The sequence below is a fragment of the Pseudonaja textilis genome, chromosome 2, assembly GCF_049901715.1.
Source record: "Pseudonaja textilis isolate UNSWEBS1 chromosome 2, rPseTex1.2, whole genome shotgun sequence".
NCBI classification, from domain to species: domain Eukaryota; kingdom Metazoa; phylum Chordata; class Lepidosauria; order Squamata; family Elapidae; genus Pseudonaja; species Pseudonaja textilis.
The window spans coordinates 232342987-232365215 of record NC_141991.1 but is presented as its reverse complement, the minus strand read 5'-3'; the positions used below and the strand labels follow the sequence as shown (position 1 = coordinate 232365215).

The 22229-nt window shown below is 40.6% G+C and overlaps 2 protein-coding genes across 2 annotated transcripts; both read right to left on the bottom strand.

Annotated features, from left to right (window-relative positions):
* Positions 1-212: 212 nt before the first annotated feature.
* Positions 213-13009, bottom strand: MCIDAS (multiciliate differentiation and DNA synthesis associated cell cycle protein). The gene is made up of 7 exons (XM_087927297.1): positions 12799-13009; positions 12137-12215; positions 11662-11747; positions 9197-9269; positions 5537-5733; positions 4666-4776; positions 213-3305 (listed from the first exon to the last, which is right to left on the bottom strand). Exons 1-7 carry the CDS (start codon positions 12919-12921, stop codon positions 2883-2885), a joined length of 1092 nt encoding a protein of 363 aa, XP_087783423.1. The 5' UTR covers positions 12922-13009; the 3' UTR covers positions 213-2882.
* Positions 13010-16710: 3701 nt separating this feature from the next.
* On the bottom strand, positions 16711-21546 carry CCNO (cyclin O). The gene is made up of 3 exons (XM_026714321.2): positions 20925-21546; positions 18699-18884; positions 16711-17619 (listed from the first exon to the last, which is right to left on the bottom strand). Exons 1-3 carry the CDS (start codon positions 21252-21254, stop codon positions 17140-17142), a joined length of 996 nt encoding a protein of 331 aa, XP_026570106.1. The 5' UTR covers positions 21255-21546; the 3' UTR covers positions 16711-17139.
* Positions 21547-22229: the final 683 nt, after the last annotated feature.

Genomic DNA, 22229 nt, shown 5'->3' with positions numbered 1-22229 from the left:
TTACTTCAGCTTTTTTTTTACAGACCTGTCAATGTCATAGATGGGAGGATTAGTAGCAAAGTGACTTTTTCATCACCATCATGACTGTAAATAATCACTCTATGAAGCAGTCACTATAAAAGAGAACTACTTATCAAAACCATTTTTCTGAATTAATTTTAGCCTTCGTCCCATAAATTAATCCTGTTTTCACACAATACACTAAGCCATTATTGGGTTAACCATAGTTTATTAAATAAAGAATTAACTGGGTTCATGTCACATAAATCAAAACTATACCAGATACAACATAGTCCAGTGCATGGGTGAGTAATATGTAAGAGGACTGGCCTATGGCTTGTATCTCTGAGAGAGCCATAAAATACTATCTGATGATATTACCGCATTATTAGAAGGAGCCAGAATTGAGGGGAAACAAAATTATTTTATTAGGAGTTATAGTTGAGAATTGGAATAGGTAGTATCAAATCACATCCATTCCAATTTTTTTTAAAAAAAGTATTGCGACTATGTGAGCAATATATTGCCTATATTTCTGGAACCAAAATAAACACATAAACAGAATAATAGTCAAAGAAATAAAGAGAATGACAGCTATTTTCTTTTATATAAAGAAGATTTTAAGGAACAGAGCTCATCTTGTTATGATTAAAGGGAGAAAAACCCAAGACATATTGTTGATAACATTACAAATTAATATAAAATATCAACCAAATATCAGCCATTTTGTCATTTTCATAGGAGAACTAATTTGCATAAATCCATTATCATACATAAAGATTTTACAGGGGGTATGGAAGAGACAGGATAATACCCAATTATGTTCATGTCTTAAGTCCTTTATTTTTGAAAATGCTGGCTTTCAGCCTTCATGGGTATAAGTAATACATTACTAGCTATAAGATCAAAACAAGAAGTTATTCCATTCTTTAATAATTCTTCATAGCCCTCTTCCTTTTACCACGTATCAATTAAACACATTTATGGCTTGATTTATTTCATATGGTATGTTATAATGTGATTTCTTGAGCTTTGATGTGTTACATTCAGTCAATTATGCCATATTCTGTCAACCCTATCCTAAAAATCCAGAGTTTAGCCCAATTTATGAAATAGGCCAAGGATCATTAGGTTCCAAAAGCACATCTGCAGACTTTTACTTAATAAAATGTATTTTGTGTATAGATGTAGCATGGTTTTGTAACTTTTAGGAATTCAATTTAAGAGCAGAATCTTAGCCTGGAAAAGTTCTATTCTTGAGCAATATTTTTGTAACGGTAAATATTCCATTAAACAAGTGTTATTTAAGCACATAGCAAATAATGATGACAGTAATTATGATAATGTAAATCTAGATTGTTTGAGTCTATAAACCTACCTAGAACTTCTGGTGGAGTCTACAACAACTGCAAAGATTTCTATTTTTTCCTATACATAATGTCACACTTCTCTCACTATCAGTTGAAAATTTCATTTATACTGACTTTCATATGTAATTTTCCTGAAGATCCCTCTCTCCCTAGTCAAACCTATGAACATTATAACCTTTCTAAACAAAGAGATGATTACTTGAAAAAAGATATTCTCCCTATCAGGAGAAAATGTTGGGTCCATTCAAGTAGCCTTTGAAGAAAACCAGGCTGTGTACATCAGTATATCAAATCTTTCTATAATGTGGGATTGAAAAATATTCCATGGAATGGATTATCATACACTTTATGGAATTATGTGAGAAAGTGTTGTTTTGCTCTGCAAATCTACATTGATGCCAATCACTATCAAGGAAGGCATTCAAATCTTGAGGTGGACTATGCCCAGCTACTTCTTACACTTATGCACACTTATGCACTTATACACTTATGCACACAGTTTTTGTGCACACAAACACATGTGTGCAGAGAAGACCATCAAAAATCAGCAAGCCACTACTGCTTTTCTTTTCTGAGTCACAACAAATTTTATTGGACTTGTGAAGCCACCTAATCATCAAATGATGGAAGGATGCTTCACTTGAATACCCCTTTGAAACTTATCACAGGTATACCATGTATTTGGCAGGTAACTCTACAAATTAGCCTTAAGGGTATTTCAGTCAATAAGCCTAAATATACCTATCTGTGCTGTGAGACACTTGTGCAAAATCAGGAACCCTTTCCAGAAAGGAAATCTCTTTCACTGGCATTGGTAGATTACTTTAGGGACACAGTCTGCTGAAGCAGTATGAGGAAGAAACCTCCAGGCATCTGTAAGGTAAAGGAGAAAAAAACAGAATGGGGAGCAGTGAGAAGAGAAGAGCTACTGTAGCTAGAAGTCAAGAGGACAGGTGCAGCTTTAGAAGAAGAAGTTGCTCTTTTGAGGTGCTTGAAGAAAAGAACAATGATAATCGTATGGAGGTAGAGGGAGTAATCCAACATCATCAAACAAAACCATGCTACCGAAGCCAACTTAGGACTGGCATTGCAAGTCAGCAATAAAAAGAAAACCAAACAGCCATTGCTAAAGTATATCTAATCGGTTTTGACCTTGGATTATTTAAGTAATTCAAGTATTGAAACCAGGTAGTTGGTAGTCTAGCACCATAAATATCCTTGCAGTGGGAGAGGGGGTAAGATGTCTCCATACAATTGACATGCCACCCCTTTTTAGTTCATAAAATAAAGCAGAGTTTCAGTCATACCATCAAGGCCACCTTTTTTTGATCCTCCTGCATAGACAGCCCTAACAGGATTTGATTTTTCCCATGAAGAAGAAGCTTAGTTTAAATACTAGGAACTTTTCTTTACTTCTGTTAGCCGTACCACTTTATATGGTATGTATCACTTTATATGTGAGCATGAGTAGGATTTTGGCAAGTGTAGTTAGCTGATTGCTTCCTTCTTCAATCAGCTGGGGACCCATCTAAATTTGTAGCCCCCAGTGGCTGTCCTAACAGTAAAAGCATTGCCTTGTGGAAAGGCCAGTGTCTTAATGTTACAATGCTCTTTGATGGACGTCTTGAAGGACACCCCTTCCTCAAATTCACTTCCACTCAAGTCCAGGGAACTGTGACTGCTGCACGTCTGCAGCCCATGGAAAGCTCCATACATGTGGACAGCTTCATTCTCTCCACGAGGACGTTTCGGGCCTCTGTCGTCATCGATGGATTGCAGGGCTGCATTGCATTTTTCCGATATTTCCCTTAAGATTTCATTCACTTCCATGTCCTCCTCATGCTCAGGAACTGACATCTGCTCAAGGCTTCTCTTGCCAGGGCCACAGCTCAGGGAAAGGTCAGCACTGTCTTTGCTCTGAGGAAGCATCAATTTCTGCCACAATCAAAAGCACAAATTTTGGAAGACATCAGTTGCACGTCATGCTTGTTATTTTACTCCCCAACAGACTATATTGCTAAAATCGCTCATACACTAAAAACAAGCAGAAAATAATTAATTTGAGTACATACTCCTATTTGAATTTGGGGAGGGGGATCTCATAAAATGGCTGCTATGGGTGAGGCTGCTTGTCATTCACAAAATCAGCACATCAAGACAGAAAACACCCATGATCCATTCTGTGCCTTCCCTATCCAATTAATCTTGTTTATTAGCCACAATACAATACAATACAAACCAAGCAGTGGGCCATTATCATCCACCATTTGGTTTCTTTAAGAATATTTATAGAGAAAATCAAAATAATGCTGGAGTTTGGTGCCTTTGAAATAGACCAGATTAGGAAACAGAGTCCTCTCTTATAGGGGTGATATTTTATTGTTATAGGATATAATACATAATCATGAAAGCCTACAATAGTTTCTCATTCATTCATTCGTTCATTTTCTATTTATATAGCTGCCTTTTGCTGCCCATTTATATGACCCTTTGCTCATTTTATTCCAAATAGAATCAAGACAGACTTGATTTGAATTTCTTTCTCAGGATTTCCCCTTTCCCAGTACTAAGTTATTGTTTTTCCTCCCTTAGTGCCCCTCTATGTATTTCTGAAGTATGTATGTATGTATGTATGTATGTATGTATGTATGTATTTTATTTATTTGTTTGTTTGTTTGTTTATTTATTTATTTATTTTCATTTCATTTCTATAGCTGCCCATTTCAGGTAAGCGACTCTGGGCATTGTATAGTCATTAACACAGTTTTAAATATAGTATAGTATAAAAATAAAGACATATGGCGGTCAAGCTAAACCATCATCATAGGTGTCCATATAGTCAGGAAACAGAACCCTTCAGACAGTCAGGGGCCCAGACCTGAGCAGATAACCAGGTCTTCAAGGCCTTATGAAAAGCCACTAAGATCAGGGTCATCCTAACCTCTGAAGAGAGGATATTCCAGAAGGCAGGGCCTGTGGCAGAGAAAGCATATCTCCTAATTCCTGCCAGATAACAGTCTCCAGAGTTGCTTTGTTTTGTAGCATGTCAGTTTCTAATTTTTTCTTAATTAAAAGAGACTAAACAAAAACAAACTCTAATTGATCAGGAAGCCAGGGAGACATAAAATAAATTTAACTTTAGTGTAATATGTCAGAATTAATCTCTGATTTTATGCTTGGAGAATATACCAGGGTGAAGCCATTTTGACCATAAAAATAACTTTGCTTTATGATGGTATGACCACCTAAAAGTGGTATAGAAGTGACCTACTGGGAGAGACACTTTAGCACTTACATCTAGCACAGAAGCAAGCTGTTTGGCTTGGCTGGCTAATTCTTTTAGCTGGACATTTCTCTCCTTAAGAGAAGCAATTTCTTCTTGCTTTTGGGTCAATGTCTCTTGAAGCTGTTGGGAATGAATATGGTCAGTAGGAATCACGAGCACAGAATATCTTGTCAAACAAATGTTGCCAGCAACCAAACTTTGTGATCTATCCCTTCCCTTCTCTCCCCTTCTCCCAAAAACTTTATCTTGCTAAAGTGCTTAATTTTAATGAATGGCAGTGAAATTCAAGTTTTTCAACCTACATTTTTAAATTGCACATTAAAAGAAATTTATTTTCAGTAGAAAATCATTTTAAAAGCCACAGGTTTTTTTTTTTAAAAAAATGCTATAGACAGATGCAGCTAAAACCAATGCATTTTATTGTTTGTTTTATTTTTAGTATCTTTGAGTCAGTGTTTGACTCCTGGCAATTGCCTGGACTAGTCTCCGCAATTTTTTGTGAGTGCAAGATTTCAAAGTGATTTGCCATTGCCTCCTTCCAAGGACTGAAAGAGAATGACTGGCCCAAGGCAGGTCACCCAACTGGCTTTATGCCTAAGGTGATACTAGGTCTCTCAGCTGATGCTTAACCCCTACATCAGAGTAGCTCTCTTCCTATTAATTATAGTACAGCTTCCATATTTGAGGTACAAAAACATGCACACCATTAGACAGCAGTAACGAGATAGGGAAAATACTTTGCTTCCATCTAGGAGTTGCCTGAATTTTTTTTCATCTCAGTATTATTCATCTTGCTGCAGTGCTCAATGCATTATTGTTCAAGTGGCTTGCTGCTAAGTAAATGCCTACCTTACTTTTCATAACCGTTCGCTCTTCGTACCTGATTATTTTCCACAAGTGCATCCCCCAGCGCCTTTTGGTTTTGATCTGCCAATTCTTTCCAGTACTGCTCAGTGGATGAGACACTCTCTAGATTCAGATCGATTTCTATAGGTTTCTGGAGGCAGGGACTGGGGGGGCTTCCACTATCCACGGGGAAAGGAAAATCCAGCAGAGGAGCCATCAGAGGAGAAGGATCTGGAGAAGAATAGGAATAAAATTATATAGTTGGTTGACTCCATTTATCTTGCTGGCATGTGTACAATGTAGCCGGGGAGCAATTAAAGCTAAATTAAGCGCAGAACAACTAACTCATAAAAAATGTCAGTGAATCCCCAAAAAGCAGCATCAGGTTGCAGACAGTTCTTTCCAAAGATTTGAACTGTTTTTCTTTCAGATGAGCATTGAACTTAAGCTAAAGGCTACAGGTTATTCAGCTATAGTATGATTAAGCAGCTATTATCCCATTTGGCTTTTTATAATATTTTATAATATTTTCAGAACAGCATTCCTCAAAAAGGTCTTCTGCAGTCACGACATAAGCCTAAGATTGAAAATCAGGCTTGTCGAATGCTACATCTTTTCCATCCTGCTCTACAGAGTAGAATGTTGGTCTCTTGACAGAAAGCCACTTGAAGAGACTAGAAGCACTTGAAATGTGGATTTATAGACGGCTGTTACATATAAGCTGGGCTGACAAAATCAGAAATGCGGAGGTGATAAGCCACCTAGGAAAGCCAAAGAAAATCATCAAAACCATAAACAAGCAAAAGTTGGAATATTTTGGAGATGTGACGTGACACCCGGAAAAATACAGCATACTTCACTTCATCCTCCAGGGAAAAATTGAAAGCAAATGAGATCCAGGAATCCATCATGGCTTCAAAATCTAAGGGGCTGTTTTGGACAAAGCTCAACAGCTTTCATGCAGTTGATAAAAAGAGGATCACCAACATGATCGCCAACATCTGATGAGGGATATGGCAGAAGAAGAAGAATATTTTTTTCAGTTTAAATTCCTTCACTCAAAAAGAACTGTTACCAATGCAGATAGTCCTTAACTTTCTACTATGTACAATTGAGTGAAAAATATCCGTTGCTAAGTAAGATAGGTTGTTAAGGGAGTTTTGTCCCCATTTTATGACTGTTCTTGCCACAGTTGTTAAGTGAATCACTGCAGTTATTAAGTTAGTAACACAGTTGTTAACTGAATTTGGCTTCTCCATTGACTTTGCTTGTCAGAAGGTGTGATGGCCCAGGGTGGGATACAAAATAAACACAGTCACAAAAACAGGTGAAGCCCCGTTTATTCCTTCCCTTTGCTTCAAACCTCCAAATATCCTTGACTGGAGACAAAAAACTCCCCCACAAGCAGCTACGACAAGGAGGAAATGCCATTTAAACTAAAAATGTCTATACATTATAAAGAGTAAAAACAACACAAACCACACTGAAGCAATTAAGGGAACCAGGCAAGATAGGGGCTTGAAGACATCCACAGATATTGGAACACACACTGGGAAGGACGCCAAACTCAGAGAGGGACAACAGACTAGAGATATTTCCACGCTTTGTTTCCAGCACTGACCCATACGCATGTCCATCCTTTTAACCAGTTCTCACAGCTGCAGCCCATGAAGAGGATCAAGGCCCTTTCCTCCCCCGCAGACCATGCCATTCACACCTCTCCCTTATCCTCTCCTCCCTGTGTGCCCTAGGATGGAGAGGGGATGGGCCTGGGTCCTCCTCTGACTGCCCTTCCCCAGCCTCCTCCACAACCTCCGGAGCCACACTTCCACTCCCTGTTGGCTGTTCCTCCTCTCCCTTCGAGTCAGTCTCCAACAGGGGCATGACAGAAGGTCACAAAAGGTGATTCCATGACCCTTGGACCCTGCAACTGTCATAAATACATGCCCGTTGCCAAGCATCTAATTTTTGATCACATGACCATGGGGATTCTGCAATGGTGATAAATATGAACAACCATCATAAATCACATTTTTCAGTGCCATTGTAACTGTGAACTGCCACTAAAAGAAAGATTGTAAGTTGAGGATTACCTGTAGACATGAGTGTCTGCTGAAGGGGTAACAAACAAAACAAGCAAGCAAAAGATTGCCAGCCACAACTGTGTGTCCAACCCACAACGCTTCCCCTTTTATAGATGCTGCACATGAAACTCACCTAAAAATGACAGGGCTTTGATCACATGGCTGCAGCCACCATATATTTTTTTCCTCACACCCCTGCCAGTAGAACTTGATTTTCACCCACTAAAAACAAATAGATTATAGGGGGAAAGATTATTCTAAACATTTCAGGGGTTTGCCACTAGAGGGCATCAGATTAGGAAAATTTAATTGAAAGGAGTTTCCCTAAATTTAAAAGGATTTTCTTACAGATTAACAGAGTTGGAAGGGACCTTGTAGATCATCTAGTCCAACTCCCCCACCCAAGCAGGAGACCATACACCATTTCTGACAGATGGCAGTCCGGTCTCTTCTTGAAAGCCTCCAGTGATGAAGCTTCCACAACTTCTAAAGGCAAGCTGTTTCATTGGTTGATTGCTCTCACTGTCAGAAAATTTCTCCTTATTTCTATGTTGAATCTCTCCTTGTTCAGTTTCCATCCATTATTCCTTGTCTGGCTTTCATTTTTGCCCATTGTTAAATGGATCATGGGCAATTTCCACTGTGCCAATACAGCCTACTCTAAATTATGCATGCATAGCTTTAAAATGGAAGCAAATGCTAAGGAACATCTAATTTATTTTATTTATTCAAATCCCACCTTTATTATTTTTTTTACAAATAATTCAAGACAGCAAACATATCCAGCACGGCTTCCTCCTCCTATTTTCCCCATAACATCCTGCAATATAAATTAAATAACAACCATACACAGAAGGAATTTGATTGGAACCACAGAAATACTGAAAGTGGGATGAAAGATTGTCATCAGTACAAAAATTATAATACCTTGCCCTGAAACAGGCAAAAGCTGTAGGTAGCCACCCATTCACAGGCCTCTAGTTTCTTTACTAAAGAAGTAATTAGAATAGAGTAATTTTAATAGAAAAAAGGACCTATTGTAATATAAAGTAAAGCTGTAGTACTTGGTTAATAAGAATTTGGAAGCAATTTAGATAATTTAATTAAATGCTCCTCCCTATTTTGGCACAATGGTTTTTGTATGTAAAGAAGATGAGCTCAAAAATATCAGTGCAAATGAAGGTTAATATGGCAGGTATTATTTTTCAAAATATAAATATTTTTTCCTTCATTTCAAGGAAATGGGATTTAATGAGATGGCCCCATTATTTGTAATATCTGTTCTTTCTCCTAGCCTTTTAATAATAATATCAAAGATATAATCATGGGATGTTCCTTTTAATATGGTCATTTTGTTTTTTAGTGTTGCCATCCAGAATCATATTTTGTAAATGGACAGCCACATAAATATGGCAAATAAAAATAAATAAGCAAGGCCAAATGGAATGTAAGTTGGCTTTACACCCAAGTAGACATACATGACATCTGCATGCATGGTCAATGACTGAAATAAATTATTTAATCGAGCGGTAGGCAGCCCACTGAAGAAATTCATAGAAAGATTTTATTACCTACAAGAAATGTCAATTAAGCTCTCTCTGCATACTTGCCAGATAAGAAGTTATCCACGGCATCTCGAAACTCCTGGAAATCAAAGTCATTCTCGGGTTGCAAGGAAGGGCTCTGAAAAGTATAAAGGAAACGAGCCGATTAGGGAAACTTTTCTCCCGAAACACCTTCTGACGTTTTCTTCCCACGCGTAATAAACATTTCCACGCGCACCTGCAAATCCACCGGCCACCCCAGGCAGCGAAGGGAGCAAACTCTCACTAACATGACGCCAAAGGCAGAAAAAAGGACGGCTGATGTTGGATTGTCACGGCCGTTCAGGGCAAGGGAATACCTACTGAGGAATTCGCTGCGATACGCTGGTTTTCTTTCGGGAGAAAGTTGGATCCATCGCCCTTGCGGATTTCACGCTGAGGCGCTACCATCACAGGCGATGCTTCTCCCTCCGTGCCACATCGTGATCTAATTGGCTAGATTGCGCGAGCCAATCACATTCTTCCAAACTGGGCATTTCTCTGGTGCTGAAAGCAAGCGAATCTGCGCGTGGTTCCCTTTCCAGTGGCCGTGGTTGGCTGACTAGGTTGTGCCCGGTGTGGGTCAGTGAACACCGCCCTTGGTACGTATTGCACCAGGCTAAGCTGCCACTTTATAAAATCGCATCTTACAAAATAAGTAAAATGGAAAATCAGCAAACTTGCGACTTAACCTCCGCACTACGGATCTTCCCTATCCTCTTATTATCTAATCTCATTGATTCTGGTTGTGGAGAAGGTGCAAAGTGCCCATTTCTTCTTGGATATCATCATTGACCTAAGAATTCCATTTATTCTCGTCTAAAACTGCAATCCAATCCATACACTTCTTTTCCCATAGAATGAATCCTGAGGATTCTATTTTATGCCTCTCAGAAGTTAATGGAGTGAATCCTGAGGACTGACTTCCATTAACTTCTGAAAGGCATAAAATTTTATGGCAGATCATTTGTAAAGTTCAACAATACACTTCAGGATGCAGCCATTTCAAAGGAAACTCAGTACAGTGGATCTAAATCTCAGGAAGTGTGTATAGAATTGCAGTCCAAATTAATTGCCACAGCTTCACCCAGACGTACACAAACTGACCTATGATTTATTGAATAATCCATGTTTATTTAGTTTGTACCCCAAGTGCTTAAGCTATAGTTGGTTAGTATAATATCTGAAGCCATAAATTCTAGTTTTTAAACCATGATGGCTGTGTTCACATGACATACAAAGCTAAAATCAAGCAAACTACATTACCATTTAGTCTGTTATGAACCCATGTAATAAGATGATAGTAATTTATCTTCAACACCATTTTCTAAAATCATCCCTACACTCCCAGGGTGTGCATGCTGATCCTTTAAATCAGGCACTATACATCTTTTATGAGAAAACACCAACAAGCAATGGAAGCTTTCTACAGTATCCCTTCATCATAACTACCAAAAAATTCTTTGCAAGTGCACTGAAGCATCCACACTTCTCATTTTTAGAAATTACTATCTGAAATTGCAATATTTATGTGACATCCTAAATCCCTAAAGTAGAATTTGTTCTACTTTCCATTTTTAACAATTGTCTGGAAAATAAGGCTGTTTTGTGCTTCAGCAGCAAGAATAAGATTTTTTTTTAAAAAAAAATCTAAGGTCTCCTTTGACCCAATCTCAACTCCATGCTTCTTGGGTAGGTGCACTGCTTTCCCAGTAATACCATGGAAATGGTTTCCCAGCACCTTTTTCTGGTATGTCCCAGGAGGTTCTGGTTTTTCTTTGAAGATGTTCCACTTCTCCTCCAAGAAGCTTCTTCAGCTTTTTGGACCAGTTTCTTGGATGAGAAGCAAAAGGTCTTCAAAGAAAAACCAGAAAGTACCAGTTGCCTCTTGAAAAAGCACCTTTGGGACAACCATGACATGGATGACTGACAATCTCCATAGGCTTTTTCTGGTATGTTTCTCAACTTCTAAAGATGATCCATGGCTCTGGAATCTTCTAATGGTCTCCCTCCCAAATATTATCTAGATCAAACTTTGCAAGTTTCAGACTTGTGGACTTCAACTCCCAGAATTCCTGAGCTAACATGACTGGAGGAGGAATTCTGGGAGTTGAAGTCCACAAGTCTTAAAGCTGTTAAGTTTGAAGACCCCTGACCTAGATGGACCTCATCACCAACCAGATCAAACACCGCTTAGTTTCGGAAACAGCAAATGTCTGCTATCTACTGCCACCTGGAGGATCCCTAGGGATGAGGTCCAGGTTTCTAAATAAATCCGTGCAGATTAATGGGAGGTCGCTTTCCTCAATGGGAATGAATCCCAAGCGCTTGAGCGTTTGACTTTCCGCAAGGCACCGAGGCCACTTCTGTCCCAATGCAAAGCGCAACGAGGGAAGCATCCTCACTCTAATGTAGCTAAAACAGCCGGCCTAAATGCACGATTCAAGTCATGCCTGTCTAAAATCGCCGGTGGGCGAGGACTGTCGATTTACCTGATGAAGAGCGGCGTCTATAGAAGCTTCCCGCTGAAAGGCTGAGGTGCAGTCAGCTAAATCTTGCCAATCGATGGTAGCAAAGGCTAAAAGGGAAACCACAAGCCAATCATTGGAAACCAACTTCAAAGGCTGACAGACGTGTACGAGAGGCAATGTGCAAAGAAAGCTAGACTTGCGTTTGGCCAATTGCGGTTGTTGGTTTGTTTGCTTTTTGCCATCGGCGCAGACGATTAAATTAAGGAAGCGTCTGTCTTCCGCTTCATTTATTCCTGAATAATTATCAGCTTCAAAAGCTGGGTTAAAAAGAAAAAAAGATACAGGGGGCGAAAGGGGCAACTGTGAGCAATGTGTTAATAAAAAGATGACTAGAAGGATCATTGGTGTGTATGTGGGTGGATGTAGGTGTGTGGGTGAGCGTACAGTGCCTGAACGTATCTTCAAGCTGGAAAGGAAGATTGCAAACCGAACTCACCAGTCTCTATTGAGTCCGGCGATGGGTCGTTATGAATAATTATGGGGCAGCTTCTGGGATGCAGGATCTTCCGTGGCACCTGCGGGCAAAACAGTTGCAAACAAAAACGTTAAAAACTTTTTTTTAGGTATCCTGGACACATGTCTCAGCCTCAGGGAACTCCGGGTCTCTTACTTTTGGGGCTGGGCTGCCTGGTTCTCTGCGCAACAAAGCTTTTCTTTTGATGGAGTTTGTATTGTGCAAGGACATCTTTATCCTCTTTTTAAACTACAAGCGCGCGCACACATGGACACACACACACATCCTGTGCTTTCTGTTATTTTGCTTACATCATATAGATATAGGCATATAGATAATATAGATATAGATGATATAGATATATATGTGTGTAAAATATCAGAAGGCACAGGAGCTTGAATTTCTCCCTTTGACATTTTCCTCCAATATCAGATGACCGAAGAAGGCAAGTAACTCTCTGCACATGCCCAGAGATGCTCGCTCCCTTATCAGTTCCCATCTTCGAGTGCTCGAATGAGAAATGCTCGGGTTTTTTCCTGCCCTTGGTTTAACCACTGGGCGACGCTGTCTCCCGTCCTTCAACGAGCGAGCGAGCGAGCGACGTTTCTGCTGTTCGCAAGGTCCGTCGGTCTCCAGCCACGCACCTTTCTCTCTACTTTGCACGGCTTTTTGCCCAACCTGCCGGCCAAATCTTGCACCCTGTTGGGACAGAGGCTGCCACAGGCTTGCCTGACGCCACCACCGGCTCCGCTGTCGCGCTTTTGCATCGCGACTCGCCGCCCGACTCGCCACCCAGAACGCGTCGCCTGCTCGGTTGGCTGGAGCGATCTGGCCGCGGTTGGGGAGCCCGGCTTTGCTTTCTCTCTTGGGAAGAGAGAGCCGAGGGGAGGCGGGCCGGCTGCGGTTTGAGCGCCAGAGGTGGCGCCTTTACCTTGGCACACACCAGCATGGCAACAAGGGAGCCCAGCCTCATCCCGCCGTCCCTCCTCTTCCAGCCTTTTCCCCGCTCCGCCCGGAGATTAGGCTCGATCGCCGCCGCTGCTGCTGGTGCGGCTCGGAGCAGACGAACGAAATTGCGCCCTTTTTCTGCCTCTTGGCGCCCCGGCCAACCGACCAGCGCGGCTGGAGTCCTTTGTCTTCACTCACCGCAGCCCCATGGATGATGAAGGGCAATCCAAACCAAGGCTCTCGATGTATTCGTGTCCCTGAACATAGGCAGAGAGCATTTGTTTTCTTATTTTGGGGGGGCTCCCTGGCCAACAGCCCCGCCCTACTTCCTATTTATTCCCTTGGAAAGCGATCTCAAGGATCTAATTAGATGCCCGTGTTAAGTGTTCAGATTATACGAATTTTAAAGGCAAGTTAGAAGTTACTAAACTTTATTGTTAGAAGGTAAAAGCCTCCGTGACACACCACACACGATTTGTTTGTTTATCCATTTATTTATTTATTTACTTATTTATTTATTCATTTATTTACTTACTTACTTATTTATCCCTCCCTCCGTCCCTCCCTCCATCTATCCATCCATCCATCCATCCATCCATCTATCTATCTGATTTATGTGCAGCTGATTTTGCCTAATCTTGGTCATGCTTGACTCCAGGAATTGTGATAGGGTAAGGATCCTGTAGTGGTACTGTGGAAAATCATTATATTTCAAGGAGTTTAGTGACAGATATTGATTTCTCTTTTGATTTCTCCTATTAAGAAAACTCCAAAAGTTCAGAATTCATTCAGAGCTATGTTTAATGTGCTTGTTTTTTTCACTCTTGCTTGAGGAATTAAGGAAGGGGGCAGGAATCTTCATACAACTGGCTTATCTGTATACAAATAGTCTTTGATTTGCAAGTCCTTGAAATTACTACGGACCTACCTCAGGGTACTTGCAATCTGGATTGGAAGTTCTGACAGACAGGCAGGCCCACCTTGTGGTTATGAGACTGCATGCTGGACACTCAGCAACTGGCCCACATTTAAAGTATTTGTGTGCCCCTCAGTCACATGACCGTTTTTAATGGCAATTTTATTGCAAACCAGCATTTACTTCTGATTTTCAGCAAAAGAGAACCATTTACCAACTGCGGTGTTTGCTTTATGACTTCTTCAGGGGTGGGATTCTACCAGCTCGCACCTATTCGCTAGAACCGGTTGTTAACATTCTGAGCAGTTCAGAGAACTAGTTGTTAGAAGAAATTACTGGGCTAATCCTGTAAGGAAGGCAGGAAGTAAACGTTCTGGTGTTGCTTACAGAAATTGCCTCTCCATTAACCTTTATTACATGCTTGGCAAGACTAGACTTCCTGTCTCAGGAACGTCTCTGGAGTTTTTTTCCCCTCCTTTGCTGGTCCTTTGCTTGTGTGGAGTGACCATTCAAAGTTACAATGGCACTGAAAAAAGTGACTTATGACCATTTTTCACACTTACGACTGTTGCAGCATCCGGTCATGAGAGGCCAAGCAAGGAGATGCGTTTCTTGATGTGAGTGATATTGAGTTGACCATGCCCACCCAATAACATGACCACAAAGCCACGTTCACCCAGTCACATGACCACCAAGCTACGCCACCAACTAAGACACGCCCACAGAACCAGTTGTTAAAAAATTTGAATCCCACCCCTGGTCATAAGTCAAGGAATGTTGTCAGAACTTTTGTTTTCTATCCCAGAGTTAAGCACCATTCATCGAAATCAGATCCTGAAGTCTTGTTATCCGAAGCAAGGACCAAATTTCAATTTTAAAAAAATCACCCTATAGGTAGTCCTCTGCTTACAACAGTTCATTTAGTGATCGTTTGATGTTAAAACAGCACTGAAAAAAGTGACCTTCATGCAATGTTTTTCACATTCACATTCATTCTGCAATCCAACAGGACAGACACAGACTTCAGAGGATAATTAGGACTACAGAAGAAAACAATTATTACCAACCTGCCTTCAGTCGAGGACCTGTATACTGCACGAGTCAAAAATGGGCTGTGAAAATATTTACAGACCCCTCACATCCCGGACATAAACTGTTTCAACTCCTAGCCTCAAAACGACTCTATAGAGCACTGCACACCAGAACAACTAGACAAAAGAACAGTTTTTTCCTGAAAGCCATCACTCTGCTAAACAAATAATTCCCTCAACATTGTTCAACTATTACAAAGTCTGCAATACTATTACTGCTAATCTTCTCATCACTCCTTATCACCCATCCCCTCCCACTTGTGATTGTAGGACTGTAACTTTGTTGTTTGTATACTTATGATTTATATTGACTGTTTCCTAGTATGATTTGCTTGTTGTACCCTATGACTATCATTAAGTGTTGTACCTTATGACTCTTGACTCTTGATGAATGTATCTTTTCTTTTACGTACACTGAGAGCATTTGCACCAAGACAAATTCCTTATGTGTGCAATCACACTTGACCAAGAAGGAATTCTATTCTATTCTCTATTCTATTCACAATCATTGCAGCATCCCCACAGTCATGTGATCAAAATCCAGATGGTTGGCAACTGGTTCATCTTTATGACGGTCGCAGGGTCCCAAGGTCATGTGATCTCACCTTTTGCAATCTTCTGACGAGTGAAGTCAATGGGGAAGCCAGATTCACTTAACAACCGTGTTACTAATTTAATCACTACGGTGATTCCCTTAACCAATGTGGCATATTAAAAGTTGTAAAATGGGGCAAAATTCACTTAACAAGTGTCTCACTTTGCAACATACATTCTGTGCTCAATTGTGATCATAGGTCGAGGACTACCTGTATTGGCCTTTGAGCTTTGGTACAAGTGTGCCTCCTGGCCTTTTCGGGATCACTCTACTGTTGTTATTGAGACTCCCAATGGTTGAAGGGAGCATCTTACTTGGTATGTTTTGCTTTTATGTTTCTGTCTACCGATGTGCTCATTGTCCCGGATCCTCATGCACGGAATGCTGTTACATCCCGCTGAAGTGGCAGCAATAGCAATAAGCACTTAGACTTATATACCATTTTACAGTGCTTTCCACTCCTCTCTAGGCGGTTCACAGTCAGCATATTTCGCCCAACAATTTGAGTCCTCATTTTACCCACCTTGGAAGGATGGAAGGCTGAGTCAACCTTGAGCCTGGTGAGATTTGAACTCCAAATTGCAGGCAGCCAGCAGGCAGCAGGAGTAGCCTGCCATACTGCACTTTAACCACTGCCCCACCGTGGCTCATAAGTGGTACCTATTTATCAACTCGCATTTGCATGCTTTTGAACTGTTGGGTGAGCAGCAGCTGGAGCAAGTAACGAGAGCTCATCCCATTGTGCAGAGCTCGGGTCTCTAACCTGGGCTGTCACTTTTCCAGCCAACAAGCCCACTGTCTTAACTGCTGAGCCATCATGGTCCTTCATAAGTTATAGTTAGATCATGAAGCTGCAGTTTCAAATATTATTGATTAAAGGGGAATCAACTTAAGACGTATATATCTGGGACTGTGGACTATATTATGAAATGGCTTCTTGTCTAAGTGCTTTTTGGATAAATTCATATTTTTCATAAGAGGAGACAGAAAACAATATAACAAATCACAATTAATGATAAAAGCTTTATTAGATAAACATCTTTACAATTTGGTTCTCCTTCCTATGGCTTCAAACTGAACTATCACTTTAATAAATAAAGTACCAGGCATAATATACATTGTTTACAACTCTAGACTATTAGTCAAAATGAAGTCAGTGCAATATAAGTCTAGTGTGCAAAATAGAATCCGAAATTATCTGTAAAATATTAAAGAAGCTGCTCTTTGATTTTATTCTAAATCAATACCACAGCTTCTATTAATAAATATAAATACAGCATTAGAGATTATTGAGTAAATATACAATGTGAATACTGTTATTTCAGAGGTATTGCAACTATCAGTGATCCTTCTATTTTAGGAATTGGAACAAAACAGAAAACAGAAACTTCCCAATGCATGGTCACCAATTTTAAATAGTTTTTGTTTGGTTAACTTATTTTTCTAAGTGCAAACACTGATCTGAAATCTCGGGAGGTAGTACCAAAGGCAAAGAGTCCTCATTTAAAGAGACCAGTAAATGTAACTTGTCCAAGCAGTCTTTTAAAACTCCCTCTGGATAGTCACTTAAGTGCAAGTCCAGTGGTTTCTGGTGCTGCAACATCCGATCAGCCAGCCCCAAGCAACAGACAGCCATCAAGGAAGGCATGTATTTGTTAAAGGCATAGTCGGCCAGGCTAAGTTCAGCCACACCTTTTGCTAGAGCTTTGGCATTGTTGGCTTCCCAAACATCAGTTTCACATGCTTCCATTCGTATATGGGTGAAGTGTTCGAGAAAAAAATTGATGGTAGGAGCTGACAGATTGAAGTGAAGCTTGTTGAGAATGATGCACTCCAGGTTGCAGAGCTGCTGGCGAGAGAAAGTATCACAGCAAAGGGCCAGGAGCTGTTTCACCTTTGGTGGGTGCACTTCTACCTGTAAAGCACACAAGCATAGAAAGCAATACATAGGCACTTAGGCAAAAGACAATTTTGGGATGCTTCCAGTACTGTTGCAATACACCACTGAATGTTTTTTTTTCCCAATGATAAAGCTCTCTGTGTTCGTATTTATTTTTTGTCGCTCTTAATGTCACTAGTATCAGATTTTTTTTTTGCAAAATTAAATTAATAAACTGGAAGATTAAAAGACACAATTAACTTGTCCAGTTTAATATACAGTAGATTTAAATGGCTTAATCTTGGCTGCAATGTTTTTTTTTTAAAGTATTGATTTCTGAAGCTGCAACACACATCTCCAGAGAGAGGGAGATTTGATTAGGAAATTATAAACATGGTAGTCTGGATACTAAGATGTTAATATGGTAAGAAAGCTCTTGGTATCTTCCTTATCCATTTCCTATGACCCATCAGAAGCTTTCTGAAAGAATCTAAATGATTATTTCCCCATTTCTAGACACTCTCTATGCTCAATCTTACTTCTTTAGAAAAAAAAATTGGACAGATTTTTTTTTTAAAGAAAAGAGCACCTGTCTTTGGAGAGGTTTCTGAAGGATGGACTATAGATGATTTCAAGGCCAAAGAAAAGACAGGAAATTTCTGTAATGAACTTTCACAATTCATGTCAGGCTCCAAAGCCAGTATATTTATTCTCTGAAGTATGATATCCTGCAACAAGGCAGATGGAGGTGTTATGTTCTTTAACAATAGGCTGAGGCCAAGTAGAACAACACTTGTTTGGCTGTTGTTTTTTAAATGAATGTAGGAAATTGAACACAGTGACTGATGATTCAGGAGGGAATAGAACAGTTTGTGATACAGTCCAACATAAAATTGCTTTTTGTGAACATAATTTCAATCATAGATGAACAAAAGAAAATCTACTGATCAGCTATATTGAGACTTCAATAGCATTTTTGAACTTCCAATCACATATTTCAGACATTTCTCCTATTATAACTTAAATAAAGTTTGCTCATGTGCTCTTTATTAACAGCAAGTACCAATTGCAAGAAGAAGAGGAAGGAGAAGAAGAAATTTTCTAGACCCTAGTACCTGTTTGCAAGAGATGAAAAGTGAGGTGACCCCAAGGAGTTGAAAGCAGTCAGCAGCCACTGGGGTGGTTGTGAGAAAACGGTCTAGAGTGTTTACTGTCAGACATAAGGATTCAAAAGAAAAGCCAAAATGTTTATGCACTGGAATAAGCCAACTAATCAGTTTGCAACGGGCATCTGTAGTTATCTGGAAAGACAAGAAAAGAAGGTGTTAGGATGCAAAAGAGGTATCACTGAAATCTACATGCAGCATAGAATACAATGGATTAAAATGGAAGTATTTCAGAGACAAGGGACTTTACTGCTTACTTCTGTATGATTTAAAGTGCTCTGAGTGTGAATAAATATGAATAATTGAAATAAGGAATGCATTTGCATCTTGAAAACAGTTATTTGTATGTTTACAAAGTGGCAAGCATACAAAGGAATTATATTATCCAAACTAGTTGGTTGCAGGTTAGATTTTTTTTCCTATTTTGCTTTTTTTTTAAAAAAATAAAGATTTTATAATATTGTGCTATTACAAGGCCATGCAGGAGATATATCAATATGGTCAAATTGGAATAATAAATATAGGATTTTATATATATATTATAAGTGTGTAAACAGATAGGAGTCTATGTACAAAAGAACAAACATGACAACAAGAAGAAAAAAGCAGCAATGCAGTCATGCTTCTAAACACAGTAATTGCTACTAATTTACTAAAAATACTAATTGCAATTGTATTTGATATTGTATTTATCAATTACGTTTTTCAAACACGTTTGCAATTTATTGGGCTTCAGTACCATTTGACTGTCATCCACATACATCATATATGACTGGTCAGCTTCTGCTATGCTCAACTCTCCCCCTCCATTGAAAAACAACCAAGATATGTCCCAAAGGTGTTTTTTTCAAGACACAATTGGACTTTCTGTTTTTTCTTTGAAGACGTTTCGCTTCTCATCCAAGAAGCTTCTTCAGCTCTGACTGGATGGTGGGGAATGGAAAGATTTCTATTCCTTGCAGTCTCAGCTGAAGAAGCTTCTTGGATGAGAAGCGAAATGTCTTTAAAGAAAAACAAAAAAGTCCAGTTGCCTCTTGAAAAAGTACCTTTGGGACAACCATGACTTAAGTGACTGAGAATCTCCATAAATAACCAAGATATGTACATACAACAAAACAAACACATATTTACTCCCTTATTTAAACAATTTTATTTCTTTTAGTGAAAAAAGTGTTTCTTTTTCCATCCCTACTGAAAAAACCATGTACGAAAGGTATAAAGAAAACCCAACAAAGAATGGCAAATGGCATGGCGAAAAAAATATTTAAAGTGCTTTGGGGGCATGAAACCACAATGTCAGTCATTTCCTACTGTTCAGTAAAATCCTCCACTATCTTCATTAGGATGAATCACCAAGAAATGTCTGAGAATTTAGAAACAAAGGCAACAGATATCTAGTTTTATTAACATCTGATATGCATATGTATGTCAAAGAAATGTGCCCGTTGTAAAACATAACTGCAGTATATCCGAAAACTATGTACAGGCTATAATGCAAATGCAAACTGTAGTCAAAATTCCAAGAATACAAAAGACATAGCAGTGTGTATATAACAATGGAAGCAATTCATAAAGGATATATTTGAGCCAAAATATGATGCACATCTGGGATTCCTCCTCGTATCACATCTAGGATAAAGATCCCTTCAAACGCAGTTCCTGCCCTACCTTGTTGATTAGCTCTAGCCACGCAGCCTCTAATCCAAATTTTCAAATGTCCCAGAAGCAGCTCTTTTATGAATGCGTGCATCAACATTCGTGTTTGGATTCCTATTTTGGTGCAGGTGATGCACATCAAGTTTTCTCCCTAAACAAAATTGCATTCTGTGGAGGAAAAGGGAGGAGCAGATGGAGCACCCCGAACAAAATCTAGCGTTTTTCCTCCCAGAACTGCCTTGTGTCAAAAGTGTAAGAGTGTGTGTGTTTGTGTGTATGCATCTTTTGACTTATTTCAATGCGAGACTTTGAATCCTCCACCATAGAATAAACTTAATGTTGGAAAGGTCCTTTCAGGATAGAGCAGAAAGGAGGAAGACTTTGGCCCGGGGGAAACTCTGCCCAGGCTTATCGTGGGCACATGGAAAAGAAGAACCGCGATCTTCTTCTGGGCCGAAGGGCGGACCAGGCTGGACAGCGACCTGATTTCTCTTCCTCAGACCGCCCTTCTCTCCTTACTTGTGGCTGCTGTGCCAGCGGGTCAAACGGCTGGAACTTGCCCTCTAGCTCCTTTCGGAAGCGGTACCAGCTCTGCCCGTAGTCGCGGAAGATCTGCCGCTCCAGAGGGCGCATGGGTTCGCCGCCGCTGCGAAGCCGACCCACTGGAGGCGGCTTACTTTTCTTGACCGGCGCGCGGAGCTGGCGGCCGACCACGGCAGCGCCGCCCGGGGGCTCAGGCCGATCCTCGGGGGTCACGTCCTCGTTCCGCCGCTTCTTGAGTGGAGGTTTTGGCCGCCCGCCGGGAGCCGCAGCCGCCACGCGCTCCTGGCTAATCCGTGTGATGACCATCCTGCGGCTCCGCGCTCCTGGCTGCCTTCTCGGGCAGCGCCGAGGCGAGAGGCGCGGGGTCGGCTATATGTTCGGCAGCGCTGCCCCGCCCCTGCGCCCGCCCGCTCGCCGGGGAGGCATTCTCCCGACGCCTCGGCGGCTTTCCCGGCTAAAGAACCGCTCTCGCAAGGCGCCCTGGGGTTTCCGAGCTGTAGCAGCAGGTCCCTCGGCCTCGGCGCGCGGGTGCCGGCTCCCGACCTCACGCCCTGGGAGGCGACTCTTGCCCTTCTGAGGAGGCGCCTGCCATTTTATTTGCCGTCGAGACAGTCCAAGGACCGAGAGACGAGCGCTCCGGTCTCATGAAAACTTTTAAGGGTGTTTTTTGTTTTGTGTTTTGAAGGCCTTCTTTTCCTTTAGATTCCCTTACCTTTACGTCTGGCCTGATTTAAAAGCCCTTGTTTTCTGGAAGAAGGCAGGCAGAATATGCCCCTCCGGCGCGAAAGGAGAGCCGAGAGGCGCCATCTTCCTCTTTCGCCAATCTAACTGCCGGGCCTAAATCGGGCCTAATGCTCTTGAATGGCTTAGTTAGAGTGATTATTAAATCCAGATTGACAACCGCCTATATATACATACATACACCTTGTGTGAATTACTAATAAACCTGTTAAGCATATTCACAGTTAAGCATATTCACCCTTTACACTAAGCCATGGCCTTTTGTGCCCTGCTTTCTTGAACTAATAGCTGCTGGAATGTATACTGAATACAAAATGGCCAAACTTTTTATATTTTATATTCAAAGCTTGGATTTACCCATTGCTAGGCCAAACCTAAAACCACAGTAGTTTAGCAGAAGGAGTGAAGCTAGAGCAATTCTGTTGGAGGGCTTATTTTTGGTTTCTGTTATCAAGCTGGATTCGCTGGTTGTGCAAAATAGAAATAAGCCAAAAATCCACATCTAGAGGACATCAAGTTAGGAAGAATAGATTTATTATT

Bases quoted from the DNA above. Each gene is read 5' to 3' on its own strand.
- MCIDAS (XM_087927297.1), bottom strand. From the start codon at position 12,921: ATGCAAAAGCGCGACAGCGGAGCCGGTGGTGGCGTCAGGCAAGCCTGT. The intron at 9,270-11,661 runs GTAAATCGACAG...TATACTTTTCAG, and splicing joins TAGACGCCGCTCTTCATCAG to AGCCCTTCCTTGCAACCCGA. The intron at 4,777-5,536 runs GTACGAAGAGCG...CATTCCCAACAG, and splicing joins CACTTGTGGAAAATAATCAG to CTTCAAGAGACATTGACCCA.
- CCNO (XM_026714321.2), bottom strand. From the start codon at position 21,254: ATGGTCATCACACGGATTAGCCAGGAGCGCGTGGCGGCTGCGGCTCCC. The intron at 18,885-20,924 runs GTAAGGAGAGAA...TTGTCTTTCCAG, and splicing joins CGCTGGCACAGCAGCCACAA to ATAACTACAGATGCCCGTTG. The intron at 17,620-18,698 runs GTACTAGGGTCT...TGTGCTTTACAG, and splicing joins TTTTCATCTCTTGCAAACAG to GTAGAAGTGCACCCACCAAA.